At 43.6% G+C, this 17,289-nt stretch overlaps 1 protein-coding gene across 9 annotated transcripts in view; it reads left to right on the forward strand.

The window, feature by feature from the left end:
* The window catches only part of SYCE1 (synaptonemal complex central element protein 1), a 29,222-nt gene extending 13,865 nt beyond the window's left edge, over positions 1-15,357 (forward strand). For 5 of the 9 annotated variants that reach the window (XM_068123601.2, XM_068123610.2, XM_068123616.2 and 2 more), the window contains exons 3-11: positions 9,104-9,178; positions 9,271-9,318; positions 9,414-9,468; positions 12,371-12,463; positions 13,130-13,193; positions 13,332-13,398; positions 13,488-13,603; positions 14,894-14,983; positions 15,175-15,357. In XM_068123601.2, the coding sequence (XP_067979702.1) occupies positions 9,104-9,178; positions 9,271-9,318; positions 9,414-9,468; positions 12,371-12,463; positions 13,130-13,193; positions 13,332-13,398; positions 13,488-13,603; positions 14,894-14,983; positions 15,175-15,198 (632 nt within the window). In that variant the 3' untranslated portion in view covers positions 15,199-15,357. Of the gene's footprint in view, positions 1-9,103; positions 9,179-9,270; positions 9,319-9,413; positions 9,469-12,370; positions 12,464-13,129; positions 13,194-13,331; positions 13,399-13,487; positions 13,609-14,893; positions 14,984-15,174 lie in introns of all 9 variants that reach the window. The other 4 variants (XM_078781109.1, XM_078781124.1, XM_068123583.2 and 1 more) reach the window with 2 other exon arrangements.
* Positions 15,358-17,289: the final 1,932 nt, after the last annotated feature.

Genomic DNA, 17,289 nt, shown 5'->3' on the forward strand with positions numbered 1-17,289 from the left:
GCCATTGCGGACTAACCGGTGCAGCTGGCGATCATCACTCCTTGTGGTTCTGCGGGGACGTCCTGGCCTCGGTATTGGAGTAGGGACACCCCTCTGAGCATTTCGTTTCAGGATCTTTGACACCTGACCTTGAGTGATGCCATACTGCCGAGCAATAGCACGCTGTTTCATGCCGGAATTTCGTAAAGCCACCACTAAATGACAAACAGCATTGTCGAGTTGACGGACCATCTCCAGGGGAAGCGGCAATCACTTTTGTAGACGTGCAGCAGTTGTTTTCCACTAATACAGAACGCAACAACCCTTATATACCCGATTGTGAAGCCAATCGTCAAATGTACCTGTCCGTACATTTTGTCACGCCACCTGTGATATAATCCTGTTATTGACTTCTTGCTGCGACAGACAATCAGTGACATGGTTCTTTTAACAAAGAAATCACCGAAGCGTAAAAGAAACTCACCAGATTGATATACCGAGTTCAGAAATTAAACCCAAGTCAAGAAAAAAAAAATTCCATATTAAATGCCAAGTCTGTACATACAGTTGTGGCCAAAAATATTGGCACCCTTGCACTTTTTTCAAATAACTCACAATTTCCTCTAAAAATAAGTTTAAATTGTCAAAGTATTTGGTCTCCAAAATTCATTATTTCACTGTGAATATTACAGAACCTTTGTTTTTGATGCAGAACTTAATATATCCCTTTAAATCAGAAAATAAAAAGAAATGGCATTGACAAAATTATTGACACCCTGTAAACTGCTCCAGTTCTCCCAGATTTGAAGGCCTTCTCCTAACTGCTGTTTTCAGATCTCCCCACAGGTGTTCAATGGAATTTAGATCTGGACTCATTGCTAGCCACTTCAGAACAGTCCGGCGTTTTGTATTGAACCATTCCTTGGTGCTTTCTGAAGTATGTTTGGGGTCATTGTCTGCTGCAAGACCCATGACCTTCGACGGAGACCCAGCTTTCTGACACTGGGTTGAACATTGTGCTCCAAAATGTCTTTGTAATCCCCTGAGTTCATGGTGCCGTAAACACATTCAAGGCATCCAGTGCCAGAAGCAGCATAGCAACCCCAAAATGTCACTGAACCTCCTCAATGTTTAACTGTAGGGAAGGTGTTCTTTTCTTTGAAGGCTTCATTTTGTTTCTGTAAACATAGAGATGATGTGCTTTTCAAAAAAACTTTTATTTGGTCTCATCCGTCCAAAGGACATTCTCCCAGAAGGATTTTGGCTTGTTCAGGTGTGTTTTGGTAACCTCCAGTCAGGCTTTCTTTTGTCTTTCTCTCAGGAGTGGGGTCCTCCTGGGTCTCCTCCCATAGAACCCCCTTTCATTGAGTTGGCGACGGATTGTGCGAGTTGAAACTGTCGTACCTTGTGTCTGAAGGTCAGCTTGAATCTGTTTGGCAGTTGATTGAGGTGCTTTCTCCACCATTCGAACAGTCCTTCGCTGCAATCTACGATCAAGTTTTCTCTTGCAGCCATGTCCATGGAGGTTGGCTGCAGTGCCATGGGCCTTAAACTTCCTGATAACATTGCGTACGGTGGACACAGGAACATCAAGGTCTCTGGAGATGGACTTGTAGCCTTGAGATTGTCCATGCCTGGCTACAATCTTGTGTCTGACCTCCTCAGACAATTCTCTGGTTTTCTTTATTTTCTCCATGCTCATTGTAGTACACACAGTGACACAAAACAGCAGAATGACTCCTTTTCTCTGTTCAAACTGGTTGAATGAGTGATTTTTATATTGCAGGCACCTGCAACTCACCACAGGTGAGTTCAATTCCAAAGTAAAGGAGAATCAACTGATTGAAATCTACTTATTTCAAACAACTTCTAAAAGGTGCCACTAATATTGTCCGGGCCATTTTAGGATTTCTGTGTGGAATAAGCTAAGACAGTAATTTTTCAGCTTTTTTGTTTTGTTCCACTGCAAACCAAAGAAATACATATGTGGATACCAAAATATTGTTACGAATTTGGTAGAGAAATATGTAGAGCAGAGTAGATCTGAGTAGGTAACATGCTTCGACTGTCGCGATAGGGAATCTACCTGTAATAAGTCATGTGTAAGCGTTTTGTCGGCTAAGATGTATGATTGTGAATCTACCAGGAGATTCGTGTGTTAAGTAGTGTAGGGAATAATGAGTAGAGCCCTTGTATGTCTCACCTGGTCGTCAAATCTTTGTCCATTTTGGCACTGCACACCACTTAAACATTAGTTAGGACCTTTAGTACAACACTAAATGACGCCTTCCCCCCTGACATGACTTCGGAAGAAATCAGGCTAGAACACCGACGATAATGGCCGCCACCATTTGCACCTCCGGGAGGCCTACCCGCCTCGCATAGCACGTGCTGTGACCAAGGAATAGGGGGACGGGAGTGGAGTGACGCAGTGGGCGTGACCTGAGCGAGCCGGCGAGTCGGGGGAGGCTCTGATTGGCAGAGCAGTGCGCCAATGCTGACGTCACCGGCCAGGGATATTAACAGTACCGGACGCCTTTGCTGAGAGTTGGATTGAGAGAGCTGAGCGCAGTTGTGAGTGCAGTTCAGATCTGATCCCGAGTTGAGCAGGAGGGTTGAGAGAGTCGAGTTCCATTCCTGAGTCGAGTTGAGTTGAGAGAACGCCAGGCAGTTCGTTTGAGGTGCACACGGGCAGAGTTGGCAGTTGATCCAGAGCAGTTTGATTCCTTGCAGTGCAGAGCCCGAGTCCGTTTTGAGCAGTTGGATTTGAGATGCGGCAGGACTTTGGTCCGAGTCGACCTCGTGTGGAGCCGCTAGCCTGCGTGGGACGCGTGGTGCTTGGAGCGAGGCCTGGTGGGTGCTTTGGAGCGAGGCCTGGTGGGTGCTTTGGAGCTTGGTGCATGGACCTCGTGGGCAGCGAGAGGATCGGAGCTTGGAGCGAGGCCTCGTGGGTATATCGGGGCCAAACAGAGCCGCGTGTTGGACAGCAGCCAAGGAAGACGACGAGACAGATAAGCCCGAGCTCCGCGTACATTTTGACATAAAAGACGTGTTTCTTTCGTATTTCATCTCCCTCGTCTCGTTTTTGATATCTGGTGTGCGGGATCCCGATTTAGAATAGTTTATTACCGGCGCGTGTTTTTCCTGTCTCTGCCTTTATTCAATAAACCCTTATATTACTTTTTGTATATAATACCTGAACGCAGTTTACCAGGTGATTGATTTGATAGTTAAGGCTGCGGGGACTTGCACTGCTTCCCTCCATTCCGCGCGCTTAGGTGTGTTAGATTTTGGAATCCGCCATTGAGCTTCCGCCTTCCGCCTTCCGCCTTCCGAGTTAAAGCCTTCGTGATCGGCATCCGCGATCGCCTGATATAAATTTCGGTGGTTGCGCGACAATATTTTTTAATTTCAACAATTTTCTGGAAGAAATGGTGCATTATTTGAAGAAAGTGCAAGGGTGCCAATATTTTTGGCCACGACTGTATGTGTTTAGTTCCATTATCTCAGGAGTGAAATTCATCAGCATTGTGCAAGAATCAAAGACTATCATTTATTTTTTGGCCCAATCCATTTTATGAAAATTGTAATACTGGGTGCAGGGCCAGGTTTACATTGGCACCCGGCCCACAATCAGAAGAGTCCCATAATGACCATGATTTTTTTTTTTTTTAAGTGTAAACATTGCGATACGTTATTGGTTCATGATTGAATTTTTTTTTTTTTTTTTTTTGTTGTTTACAAGATCGAGGCTCGTGAAAGAGCTAACATTAATCACACAAAAAGTCAAACCGACACATAACACACAAAATAAGGGGAGCGGTAGACAAGATGGGGAGAGAGGGAGAAGGACACAAACACAACATTTGAGAGCAGGGACATCGAGAGAACTGTGGGAGGGAGAGGGCTTAGGGGGAAGTGGGAGAGGTATAAAACATATGGACACTGCAAGGACTTCCAGGAAAGAAGTTGGAATTTCAGAAAAGTGTATCTGCGGTGAATTAGCGGGGGTAGAAAAGATCAAGGTTTTGGTTGGGGGAAGATAAGAGATGGTGGTGAACAGCTGTTAAGACCTGGAGGGAGGAGTGGGATTGAAGGGAGTGGGGGAGCTTGTTCCAGAGGTGGGAGAAATGGGGAATGAAAGAGTGAAGGTGAGCAAAGAGCCTAGATTTTGGCAGTTTAACCATAAGAGGGTTGCTGGCAGATCTTGTGCGACCTGTAGGAATATTTGGGGGACAGAGCACAGAGAGAGCTGGGGGAGAAAGGCCGAAGAGGAGTCGGTAGAAGACAGAAAGACCACCAACCTACCTGCGGTGAGTGAGTGAAAGACCCTCGGAGTTAGCTTCATCACAGGAGATTCCAATGATTCTGAAAGCTTTGGTTTCAACAGCGTGAAGCTGAACTAGGTGTGAGGCAGGAGCACCAGCCCAGAGGGGGGAACAGTATTCCATTGAGCTGCGGATGAAAGCCTTGTATGTGGTGAGGAGCTCAGGTTTGCCAAGGAAGGACTTCACACGATGGAGGATGCCCATTCGGTGACTGGCTTTGGCGGCCAGCTTGGAAATGTGGTTTTCCCAAGAAAGGTCATGGCAGATAGTGAGACCCAAAAGCATGAGCGACAGAACTTCTTGGAGAGGATTGTTGAGAAAGTAGATGGGAGGGTTTTCCAGTCGGTCTTTTCGGAGAGACATAGTAAGTGTGTGAGATTTGTCAGGATTGAAAGACATGTTCCACTTGTTTGACCAGTCTGTGATTTTTTCCAGGTCTGCAGAGAGTGAGGAGGCTGCAGACTGCCAATCTGAGGGATGAGGAATAGAGTGGCATAGAGTGAAGTCATCAGCAAAGGGATAGAGAGGATTTTCCAGAGAGTCGGAGAGATCATTGATGAAGACCAGAAATAGCACAGGGACCAGAACACTACCTTGGGGAACTCCAGCCAGAACAGGAAGGGGAGATGAGAGAAATCCATTCAGGGCCACACGTTGACTACGACCCAAGAGGAAGTCCGCAAGCCATGCGTGGATATTTCCATGGATACCATAGGAGGAGAGTTTGGTGAGCAGAACTGGGTGCCAGACCGTTTCGAAGGCACGTGATATGTCAAGGGAGACAGCTCTGATTTCCTGTTTGGCATTGAGGACCTCCATGCATTGTTGAGACAGCAGAAGCAACATGTCTAGAGTAGAATGACCTGGTCTGAATCCAAATTGATGATCGGAGATCAAGCCATTGGAGAAGAGGAAGGATTTGATATCCGAAGCAATGATGGATTCCATGACTTTGCTGATAATTGGGAGCAGGCTGATTGGTCTGTAGTTGCAAGGATCTGTTTTTGCACATTTTTTGTGTAAAGCGGTAATGTTTGCTGATTTCCAAGATGCTGGCAGATGAGCTTGAGCAAAAGAGAGGGTGAGAAGAACTGAGAGAGGGTGAGATAGTGTGGCAGAGCAGGATTTTAGGACCCGTGGGCTGATGCCGTCTGGTCCAGTTGCAGAATCAGAGTCGAGGTTTGACAAAAACTTCTCCACCTTGTCAGGAGAGATGGACACAGAGTCCAGGAGCAGTTGGGTTCGACTGGGTAAGGTGGGAACAGAGAGAGATGGGTTTGGGACACAAGATATTGAGGCAAACACAGAGTTGAGGCATTTGGGTTTGTCACGTGCGGTGTCAACTATGTAGCCATTTGAGGTAAGGGAGGGGATGGAGGGGGAACAAACACCAGAAACGGATTTGACCAGGATTTGGAGGAAGGAGACAGGTTTGAGAGTTAATTCTTGAGTGTGGAGAGATAGTGCTTCCTAGCACTCCTGAGGGTAGACACACACTTGTTCCAAGCTTGGTGGAAGGAACTGAGATTGCCTTCAGTTGGATTTGCCTTCCAAGAGGCAAAGGCAAGTTGTTTCAGGGCAACTGCCTCACCACAAGATTCAGTGTACCATGGACGGGAGGAAGGGTAAGACAACTGAAGACGAGATGGGATAAATCTGTGCATGAGAGAGAGCAGTTTGCTTTGGAAGAATTCCCAGGAAGAATTGATGTCAGAGGCAGTAGAGATGGGAGACCAGTCCAGATGATTGATGGCTGCTTGCAGACCGTGCCAGTCAGCCTGAGTGAAATGCTAGACTCGTCGGCGCTGAGGAGGCTTTCTGAGAATGGCCAGAGAGATGTCCACTTTAACAAGCACATGATCAGAAGAACCGATTGGAGCAGAAGAAGAGCAGCAGACATTTGCAGGGAAGTTTGTCATAACCAAGTTTAGAAGAGAAGATACTCCATTGACTGAGATCCAGGTCAGGAAATCAATTCACCCTTCATTTCCTTCATTTTATTTTTAGTCCCCGAATTTCGTCCTTCATTTGGCCACCCAGTTTGTCTATTTGACCACCCATCATTTTCATGGATGCTTGTATTTGAGCTGTGAATAATTGCAGGTCCAAACCCGCTGGCACCGCTCTCGCTGCCACGTGTGAGGCGCCGCCATTTTCTTCGCTAGCTACCGCACCCTCATCAATTTTCCCTTCATCTACCAACTCCTCCTGTGGGTCCTGGGTCATCAATTCCTCTTCTTCTACCCCCACCGGCATTTGACCGCCTTGGCCAACCATGGTACGAATATAATTTGGATTTTAAAAGAACTAAATTTCTTCCACCCGTAATTTGGAGCACGTGAAGCGCACTCTAGGTCCAATTATCTCACACTCCCAAACACCAATTTGCTGTGGTGGCCAATTTGTCCAAAAAAGTTTTAGGGTTCAAATCCCACCCCACTGGCACCAAATTGTTGCGGATCTCCCGAAGCCCGTTCCCGTTACAAAGTGGGGATTAAACCCCTTTTTTTCCCCTGGGTCTTCGGGTCCGCGAGACCGAATCGCCACTTCCGGGCAAACGTGAAAAAGGGTTTCGGGACAAATTCGCACGTACCTTTGGTACCCACGCTGCCACGAAAGCGGGGATCGAGCCTCGCACGAGCCACGCTTCATCGAGTACGCCTGAGCGGAATGCGTATCACGTGACTCGTGCTGTTACTTTTATTGGAACCCGATTCGAGCGGTTTTATTCGTACCATGCGAAGCCAATGGATGAAAGGGACAAGACGGTCAAATCAGAGGAAGGACATGATTTATTTACTATTTACAATGATTCAGAATGAAAGGAAAGGGACACAGAGCAGAGCTTAATCAGTTTAACTTATCCCCAGACAAATGGGCCCAATCACTCACACGGGGTAATGGAAGAAGAGCAGGTTCGCGCACCAAGCGCACTTTGCCGTCGGTCGCCCCGGGGCGGCTCGCCCGGCGTGGCTCTCCGATGTTCACGGAACGTATCCAGGCGAAGGCAGGCAGGAGGAAATCCTCGCGGCGCGTATGCAGGCAAAGGCAGGCAGGGGGAAATCGCGCGTCTGTGGCCCGGCGTGGGTCGTCCTCTCGAGCGCGCGATTAATACAACGCAGAGCACGGGGAACGGGGGAAAGTTTGTGTACAGTAGGCAATTCAATTCCTTGTTCTGCAGCTCAACTCGCGTTCTCGTCTGCCTTCTGCGTTCTGCGTTCTGACTCACGCGCGTCCTGCTGCTGTTCTCTTACGCCTGCGTTCTGTTCTGATTAATGGGCTCGGGGCAGGACCTTATATGGCACCTACCCGATCTTACCCGAATGTTCCAAGCCCCGCCTCCTGCCACAGTGGTAGGTCACTCCCCTCGAGCCCTGATTGGCGGCTCGTTGCTTACCGGCCACTCCCCCTGCAGCTCGTCCCTTCGGCCTCGGTAGACTTGCCCAGGCCTGCCGCGTGGCATCCCAGCGCCAAACCAAAAACACCAAAGCAAAGCGCCAAAAGGACACCTAATCTCACTGGCCTACTCAACGCAAAACTAAACACTGGAAAGGACTACGCTTACATTTACTAAGAAATAGCTGAACTACCGCGAGGCTACATGTTGTGGTGTAACTAACTAAGAGGGGAAATTAACCTTTATTTCAAAACCGCAACAATATATTTTTCCTTGTCACACACCCAACCTCTCCACCAAGTTTCGTCCAAATCCATCCACAACTTTTTGAGATATCCTGCTATATATCGTTTTTGGCGCCATCTCCCAATGGTGAAAAATCACTTTAAAATTCTACTAGCCGGATCCGAATCCGGATCTTCACCAAAATCTAATCGTTTCGTCCTTGTTGCACATGCTACCTCTCTGCCAACTTTCGTCCGAATCCATCCACAACTTTTTGAGATGTCTTGTTCACAAACGGACAAACAGACAGACAGGCAGACAGGGGTGAAAATATAACCTCCATCCACCTTTGGTGGGGGAGGTAATCAGTTTGTCTATCTTGAAATAAAGCATGTCAATTTATATAAATAGAGGGTCCTCCAAGACTAAGTGATGAGGGACACCAACAGACAAACTGATTTTGAGTGAAATATAATTTCTATATGAGCATTTAAAATTTGAGCCATGTGATAGCCAGTCCAAAATGCCAAGGCCAAAATGCTCTAATGCCATTAGAGCCTTGCAAGGAGATGAGTGCAAAATGATTATGATTACAGTCTTAGTGCGAAAGAAGTGGTAAGTATTAGATAAAGCACCAAGGTCGCAAGTGGTAATTAGTAGCACAAAGGTACTGGGTGCATGTCCAGGTTTACAATGGCGCATTGGCGCCAGGCCCACAATCCGGTAAAGGAGGAACGTTCCGTCTGTGCTTACGACCTTTGTGTCACAGCTTCAATGTCCACCCTTACACCTCCTTCTCCCATCAACTGCCACAGGTTTGTACTTCTGGCCATAGTCAATGTGCGTGGGAGTGACCTTGTAACAAAAGCAAGGTAGGCTGGAGTATTTTTATCCATGTCAATGTTCCTTCTGTGAATGTCACATTACAAAAATGTCCATTTGTATCGTGATTCACCTTCCTATTTCCAGCAAATGATTAAGCCCTTACCAGTTCAAAGTCCCCAAGTAAAGTTCAAGTAGTAAGTCTCACTAATCCGGATCTGATTGATCCCTCTTTGATCGTTTATATGAATATGTCCTGTTGTATGAGTTAGTGTTTCTTACTGTAATCAATACTGTTCCCACCTATTATTGTTTTATTGGCGTTATTATCATGATTAATATATTTCAACAGTTTCTGCTGATCTCGAGGTAAAGCTGCAAGAGTCTGTCTGTCTAAAGAATACAGCAAAGGATCAACTGAATTATGGTACAATTTGAACTGAACATTACATACTTGTATCACATCAATGGTAAGCATTTTTCCCACGGTCGTATTTAACTTGATTATTGTTGTTTTAGTGTGCAACAAAGAAAAATTCCTTCAAGAAAATCTGGACAAAGATTCAGGTTGGTCAATATTCTGATTATTTCACATAATTCATAACATTAAATATCACCAAAATGCAGAATACCGTACTTAAAAATAATTCAATAATTTCCAGGCACTTTGAATTTGCTGCTGAACAAGGTTGGATTGCTTCAAAGGGTTATAGAAAGGTAAGATTGGAATTGTATTTTGATTTTACCTTCAGCTTTCATTTTAACCCTTGTCCACTACGTGGTGTTTTAGAAGTTGTGATGATAGTGCATTATTTCAAATAGATTTTCTTTCAATATGATGTACCTATCTGAGCACAGTGCTCCTGATTCTGGTGTTCCATGTTCAAACCCCATATACCCGTGTTGATTTGTCAGGTTTTTTTCCTCACTTTTTTTTTTTGGGGGGGGGGGATACAGAACCGAGGCTCGTGTAAGAGCTAACACATTGAACATGAAAAAGTGCATGGACAAATAAAACATACAATGAAGGGAGCGGGAGACAAGAGGGGGAGGGAGAGGGAAGCACACAAGCACAACAACAGTCGAGAACAAGGACGTCAGTAGATCTGTGGAGGGGGGGGGGGGGGCTGGGGAGGAGGGAGGGGTACATGGTATAAAGCAAATGAACACGACTAGGAATTTCACTACTAGGGATTTCAGGAAAGAAGTTGGGGATTTAAAGAGGCGGATTGGGGTGTTTTAACGGGGGTAGAAAAGATCAAGGTTTTGGATGGGGGAAGGCAAGAGATGGTGGTGAACAGCTGTTTTAAAGACCTGGAGGGAGGAGAGGGATTGAAGAAAGTGAGGGAGTTTGTTCCAGAGGCAGGAGAAAAGAGGAATAAAAGAGTGAAGGTGAGCAGAGAGTCTTGGTTTTGGCAGTTTAACCATAAGAGGGTTGCTGGCAGATCTTGTGCGTCCTGCAGGAATATTTGTGGGACAGAGCACAAACAGAGCTGGGGGAGCTAGGCCGGAGAGGAGTCGGTAGAAGACAGAAAGACCACCAACCTGCCTGTGGTGAGTGAGTGAAAGGCCCTCAGAGTTAGCTTCATCGTGGGAGATTCCATATCTTATAACTTAGAGTTGGGTGTTGATATCTTATTATTTCCTGTTCATACAAGCGAGCAGCTGCAGTGGGTATATGCAAACATACACACACACGAACACTTCTCCTTTTAGCAATAAATAGATCCTGAAAATGAAAACCTTCTCATTTTAGTGTTCATTTGCTTTATACCATGTACCACTCCTCCCCCAGCCCTCCCCCTTCCACAGATCTACCGCCGTCCCGGCGTCCCTGTTCTCTACTGTTGTTGTGCTTGTGTGTTTCCCTCTCTCCCCCTCTTGTCTCCCACTCCCTTCATTGTATGTTTTATGTGTCTGTGCATGTTTTCATGTTCAATGTCTTAGCACTTATGTAAATGAGCCTCGATTCTGTGTACAAAAAAAGATATAAAACATCCAAAAATCTAGTAGAATTTATCTTGTGACCAAACAAACAATATATTTGTAACAGCCCTCACAGTTTCTGTAGCTCCCATCCCACAACATGATTAATAGTAAATATCATCATTTTAAACCTACAGTCGTGGCCAAAAATATTGGCACCCTTGCACTTTTTTCAAATTAAAAAATGGGGTCTCCTACTCCTTTCCTCGAGTTGGTGACAGATGGTGCGAGTTGAAACTGTCGTACCTTATGTCTGAAGGTCAGCTTGGATCTGTTTGGCAGTTGATGGAGGTGCTTTCTCCACCATTCAAACAATCCTTCATTGCAATCTTCGATGAAGTTTTCTCTTGTGGCCACGTCCAGGGACATTGGCTACAGTGCCATGGGCCTTAAACTTCCTGATAACATTGCGTACAGTGGATACAGCAACATCAAGGTCACTGGAGATTGACTTGTAGCCTTGAGATTGTCCATGCTTGGCTTCAATCTTGTATCTGACCTCCTCAGACAATTCTCTGGTTTTCTTTCTTTTCTCCGTGCTCATTGCAGTACACAGTGACACAAAACAGCAGAATGACTCCTTTTCTCCATTCAAACTGGTTGAATGAGTGATTTTTATATTGCAGGCACCTGCAACTCACCACAGGTGAGTTCAATTCCAAAGTAAAGGAGAATCACCTGTTTGAAATCTAATGATTTCAAACAACTTCTAAAAGGTGCCAATAATATTGTTTGCGCCATTTTAGGATTTCTGTGTGGAATAAGCTAAGATTTAGTAATTTTTTCAGCTTTTTTATTTTGTTCCACTGCAAACCAAAGAAATACATATGTGGAAACCAAAATATTTTGTTAATTTCAAGAATTCTTTGGAAGAAATGGTGCATTATTTGAAAGAAGTGCAAGGGTGCCAATATTTTTGGCCACGACTCTACCCTGAACAAGCCCCATCTATATCCTTCCCATCTGTGTTTAGAAACACTCAGACCAAAGACACAGGCTTTGTGTATTTGCACATTTGTCCTTTGCCGAATATTTGATTGCCATTACTTGTTAATCATGTACAGCATCATATTTACAATTGCAGACATCCATTAAATAAATCACCAAGCCTCTCCTATTAACAGGAGGCACTCCCACAAGGTTCAAAGTGCATTCATCCATTGAGGGTTTGTGTAGTACACGTCTTTCCACTCAGACTTTGTTGCATGGGCAGCTGCCTGTTCAGAGCACACATCAGTCCACTTGGAATTTGTAGTATGGGCAGCTGCCCATTTGGCGAGCTGAGGAAAGAAAGCTCTCCAGGTCTTTCATTGTGCAGAGGCCCAGCCCCTTTTCTTAGGTAATTTTCCAAGTATTTTCAGCTTTGTTTAGAAGCTTTGTGAGCCATTTTAGGTAATAATCCTTATCTCACACACACTATGTACAGTACTTTATGGTGCCATGAACACCGCTATTTCTAGGGGTTTCTGAGCATGTGCACCGAGCATTCTGTGGCAGATTACATAATTTAGAAAGTCACGTACTGTATTGTAAATTCCTGACATAACCCTTCAGGCAAAAATATTAGAGTAATTTCAGAAACTTTTTTTTGTTGTGGGGGTGTCTCTATATGTCTGTTCCTCTTTTTTTACAGGCAAGGAGGTTTAAATAAGAGCCACAAAGATAAAATTGATGAACTCGATGCACAAATTCAAGAGGAGGAGAAGATTAAACACCAAGAAATGAGGTTCTGCATTCATTTGTGCAAAATTTGTTTTTTCTTCATGTACAAGCAGTAATTATTTAAGAACTCAAAACAGGTCTCAAATTAACTAAAGGATAGATTAATAAAACAAGTAAATAATTATGACAACTAAAGGTATTGATGACACATATGTGCTGGATACACAGCTTCTTGGACACACTTTTGCCCATTGTTCACTAATGTCCTTGTAATTCATATAAAGGGACATGCATTGATGTTGTTGTTATACATATGATTTATGTACAAGCTTCACCACAAGCCTTAGATCATGCTACAAACAGATGCACAGGATTTGAACATGAGAGCACTGTGCTATCAGGACAAATTGCAGATGATAAATCAAGTTTAGCTTGAAGCTCTTCTCAATCTTTGTTGATGAGAAGATCACTTGATCCAGACAAGGGGTGATAAAGAGTGGGAAGAGAAGAGACAGGAAGAGAATGTTTGGAAGTCCACGTTTTCCCCCTAAATATATCCTTCATATATAGACACTCTGCTTTGTCATGCGAAATATTGAGGGAAACAACACGTGGTACAACATGTTTAAAAAATAATAATTCTGATATCTTCACATCAATGAACAATGTTGTTATCTTCTTCCAAGGAAATTGCAAATTCATTTTCATTTTGTCATGTTATTGATTGCAGATTGGAGTTTGAGGAAGACCTTGAAAGTTTGAACGAAAGTCTAAAGGAAATGAAGCTCTTCTACGTCAGTCGATTATTATTAAGCCAAACTGAAATTTTGTTTAGCCCATGATTATGAATATTTCACATTTTGCTCTAATAACTTGTGCATATTTCACGTTTGTTGCTTCTTTACATCAATCTTTCAATTGTGCGTTTACAGATGAAGGCAAACCTGAACACTGAAATAAATACACTTGGCGATGTCATCAAGCAGTTGCTTTTGAAAGGTAACCATGACTGTCCAAAGGACCTTTATACAAAGCCAACTGAGCAGCGTATTGAATATAATGTGCCACACACATATTCTGTGCTCCAGAACAAGACTTGGAGGAAGAAGTCAAGAACCTGTCCTTAAAGGAGAGTCAACTAACAGACACAAAGCAGACTATTTCTCAAGAATATATTTTTCTGGAGAGTTCCGAAGCTCAAATTGTTGAGTAAGAACATCTTGACTATCACTGTTTACCCACTTGATTATTTCATGCATATGCTTTTTAGGCATTACAATTTCTGGCTGGGGATGTGTCACTGTAGGAGGTATTTAATACGCATCTTGGGGAAAATGCCAGCGGCATAGAAAAGACCCCGTTATATGGTATGTGGCAAACTATAGAAAAGAAGGGGGCATTCCATTGCTTGTCGAAAATACCAAACGATAGAAAATAAGGGACTTTCAAAAAATCTGTGTGCATGCTGTACTACCCTTGTGTTCTTAGGTGGAACCAAGTAATGATCTCGAAAAGTTCATATCCTTTAATATCCGAAATATCCGAAAAGTTCAAAGGGGCACCAATTTGATACATACAACTGCATGAAGAAGTAAATATATTTTCAACCCAATTACAGTCGCTTGGTTTCAAAGGACCCACTTGATTCATACAGCTGCATGAAGAAATTTGCAATCCAGTTACAGTCTCTTTGCGGTCCCTTTGAAACCAAGAGATTGTCACTGGATTGAAAGAGACTGCTTTGCGGTCCTTCATTTTTCTGTAATGTCATTTATTAAAGGTATCAAAGGGAATATGACAATTAATTAATGGGAAGGTGTGAATATGTCAATATTGGAGAGGGAGAGAAGATGATGTGCTGCTAGGGGAGGGAGGGAGGAGGAGGAGAAGGGCTAGGGTGGAGGAGAAGAATAAAATTATGTGTCGAGCTGGGCTGTGGCTGGAAGAATAAAATTCCAAGGTGCAGAATTAAAAGTCTCCCTCCCTTTCACTTTACATTAGGGGAGAAGCCTCAGAGCCAACATTCTTCTACTACAACCACGTGTCCTTCCTGAAGAGTAGGGGAGCTCTTGCCAGCACCATGGCCAAATTCCCAATTCCTTCCCTAACCTTAATCAAACATCAGGACTGGTTTGTGAAAGACTTGGCCAAAAACTTTCTCCAGCTAACCCCACAAGAACAGAGAATAATTCTGGCCTTTATGGAAGGAGAAGATTGACTGATATCAAATGTCATCATGCATCTCATAATAAGAAAGTAGACATTTGCATCAGTTTCATTCTCAATTACTTGTATAATTTGATTGGAAGGTTGACCGTGTTGCTTCATGAGAATCCTTGCAGGTATAATTTTAAATATGATTTTAAAAGTTTTTTCTTTCTTTAAGAACTGCACTGGCAACAACACCACAAGTTGTGTGAATGTCCAGCCTTCAGCAAGAAAGAATATCACTTGAAAACAATCCGACAAACACATTTTGGTCATTTTTATTCAGACAGTTGCTGAAAAAGGAGAACGACAAAGTAACTCAAGAAATCGAAGTACTCACACAAGAAGAACTAAAACGTACAGAGGAGTTTTCCAGGTAGCAATTTGATATTTTGTTATTTCTTTGTTTTGTGATATGTTTGTCCCCGAAAAAGGCCAACCCCCGCTTGCGGGGAAAATGGCCTCTAAAGGTGGTTTTTTTGTTGTTTTTTTTTGTGATATGTTTTGTGAGCTTACTTGAATTTGAGTTTTATTCCACATTTTATTCAATTCTGTTTGTATTTTCAGATTGATGTCCATCTGAGAGCATAGCGAGTGAAGCAGCAATCTTCACATGATGTGTCAAATTTAAATGATGTTGCTTTTGCTGCTTTTTGAGATTATTTGTTATTGTGAATGTTTTGTGCATTTGTTACCGCATGTGGTTTTTGAAGTTTGATTAAAATTATACATGTTGTTGTTCTGCATTAATTATATTGTTTTAGAATTTTAACACATTTTGAACATACAACTTACATTTGTGTGGTGAAACCAAATATGGTCCGTCAATGGTTCCTCAAAAGTCACAGTTCCTACAGGGCATTGACATTGCTTCAGTATGCACTGTCTTTAACATTGTAGCTTTTAATTTGATGTCAGGAAACATTTTTCGACATCGGATACAGATAATCTCTACGCTATGCTGAGAGCTTAATATATTTTCACCTGTATGGGCCCCCACATCAACTGCACAACCACAATCGCAGCTGGCACAGACCGAACACGGCAGAGATTCCTCCGTGAATGACCAAATTCAATGGGGATCGTGCCTGAGCAGTGCTAAGCATGTCTCCGTATTTTGAATGTGGCCCAAAACACATCGTTTATCAATATTTGTTGTTGTTCTCCTCCTTTTCCCTTTATAAGGTGTGAGGTCTGATTGCACCAAGCTCCTGCCCTGCCTTGACCACAATACTCCTCCACTTCCCTCTGTCCTCAGTCAACTCTCTCCACTCTCCCACCACCCCCACCTTACCGATATCCCTCTTCACATAATCCTCCCAGCTCAATCGTGGTCTACCTTTGCCGTCTACCTTGATCCCTCACCCTATCCCCTCTCTTTGTCATTCTCTCTTCTCCCATCCATACCAAATGTCCAGCCCATCTCAGCCAGCATTTCGCCAATCTCCCTGCCAAGCTCATCTGCACACCAATCTCCTCCCTCAGTTCATCCATTCTACTTCTATCTCTTCACTCCCACAATCCTCCTGACCCAGTTGTTCTCGCAAACCTGCAGCCTCTGGTTGCTGTCTCTCCTTCAGTGCCACCATCTCCAGACTGTAAAGGTAGGCCGGAGTTACACATGACATCAGATCCTACCCTTGAAACTTCCTGTCTACCATTACACTCTCAACCCTCCTCCATGCAATTACACCCACATGAATCTTCCTCCGCACCTCTGACTTACCTTACCATCCCCGGTCACTGTTCCACCCAGATATATAATCAAACCTATTTCCTTGTCTGATCTCCTTCCCCTCTAACCTGATATTCTTTTATTTTCTCTGCTGTCCAACTCACATCACCTCTGTCTTCTCCATGCTCATTTCCAGGAAATGTTTCTCAAATGCCTTCTTCCACTCCTCCAGTACTTCCTGCATCTCCTACTCACTCTCCACCACAACACAAGATCATCCGCATACAATATCCTCCCCAGAATATTTTTCATGTTTACCTTCCTGCTTACCAGCTCCATCACCATGATAAATAGGAGTGGGCTGAGAGCACTTCCCTGCCTCAAACCGATGTTCACATTGAACTCCGACATACCAAGACCAACCAAAACTGTTTCCTTCGTTCCCTTGCACGAACAACATTTCTTATGTAAAATGTCTGGTTTCGCTGTGTACAACGAATATACACACTATTTGATCAAACACGCACGTTTCTGAGATAGAATAGTGACTTGTGACAAAAATACGTTTCTGCTCTAAAATAGTGACTTGCAACAGAAAATGTGCACAAACAACAACCTTTTCTGTCAAAAACGCTTCTATGAGAAAACAAGCTTTTGTTTTTGCACGAACGTTTCTTGTGTAAAATATCTTGTTTTGCTGTATAGACGCTCAATATACACTATTTCATGAAACACACACGTTTCTGCACTAGAATAGTGACTTGCAACAAAAAAAATGTGTGCAAACAACAACCTCTTGTGTCAAAACACTTCTATTCAGAAAACAATACTGCTTTTGCACAAACAAGGTTTATTGCGTAAAATGTCTTATTTTGCTTTGTAAAAGGTAAATACATACTATTTCATGAAACACACATGCGTCTGCATTAGAAGTGACTTGCAATTTAAAAAAAAACGTGTGCAAACAACAAGATTTTGCGTCAAAAATGCTTCTATTAAGAAAACAA

This window comes from Myxine glutinosa, chromosome 1 (assembly GCF_964187855.1).
Source record: "Myxine glutinosa chromosome 1, kmMyxGlut1.1, whole genome shotgun sequence".
In the NCBI taxonomy this organism is placed as follows: domain Eukaryota; kingdom Metazoa; phylum Chordata; class Myxini; order Myxiniformes; family Myxinidae; genus Myxine; species Myxine glutinosa.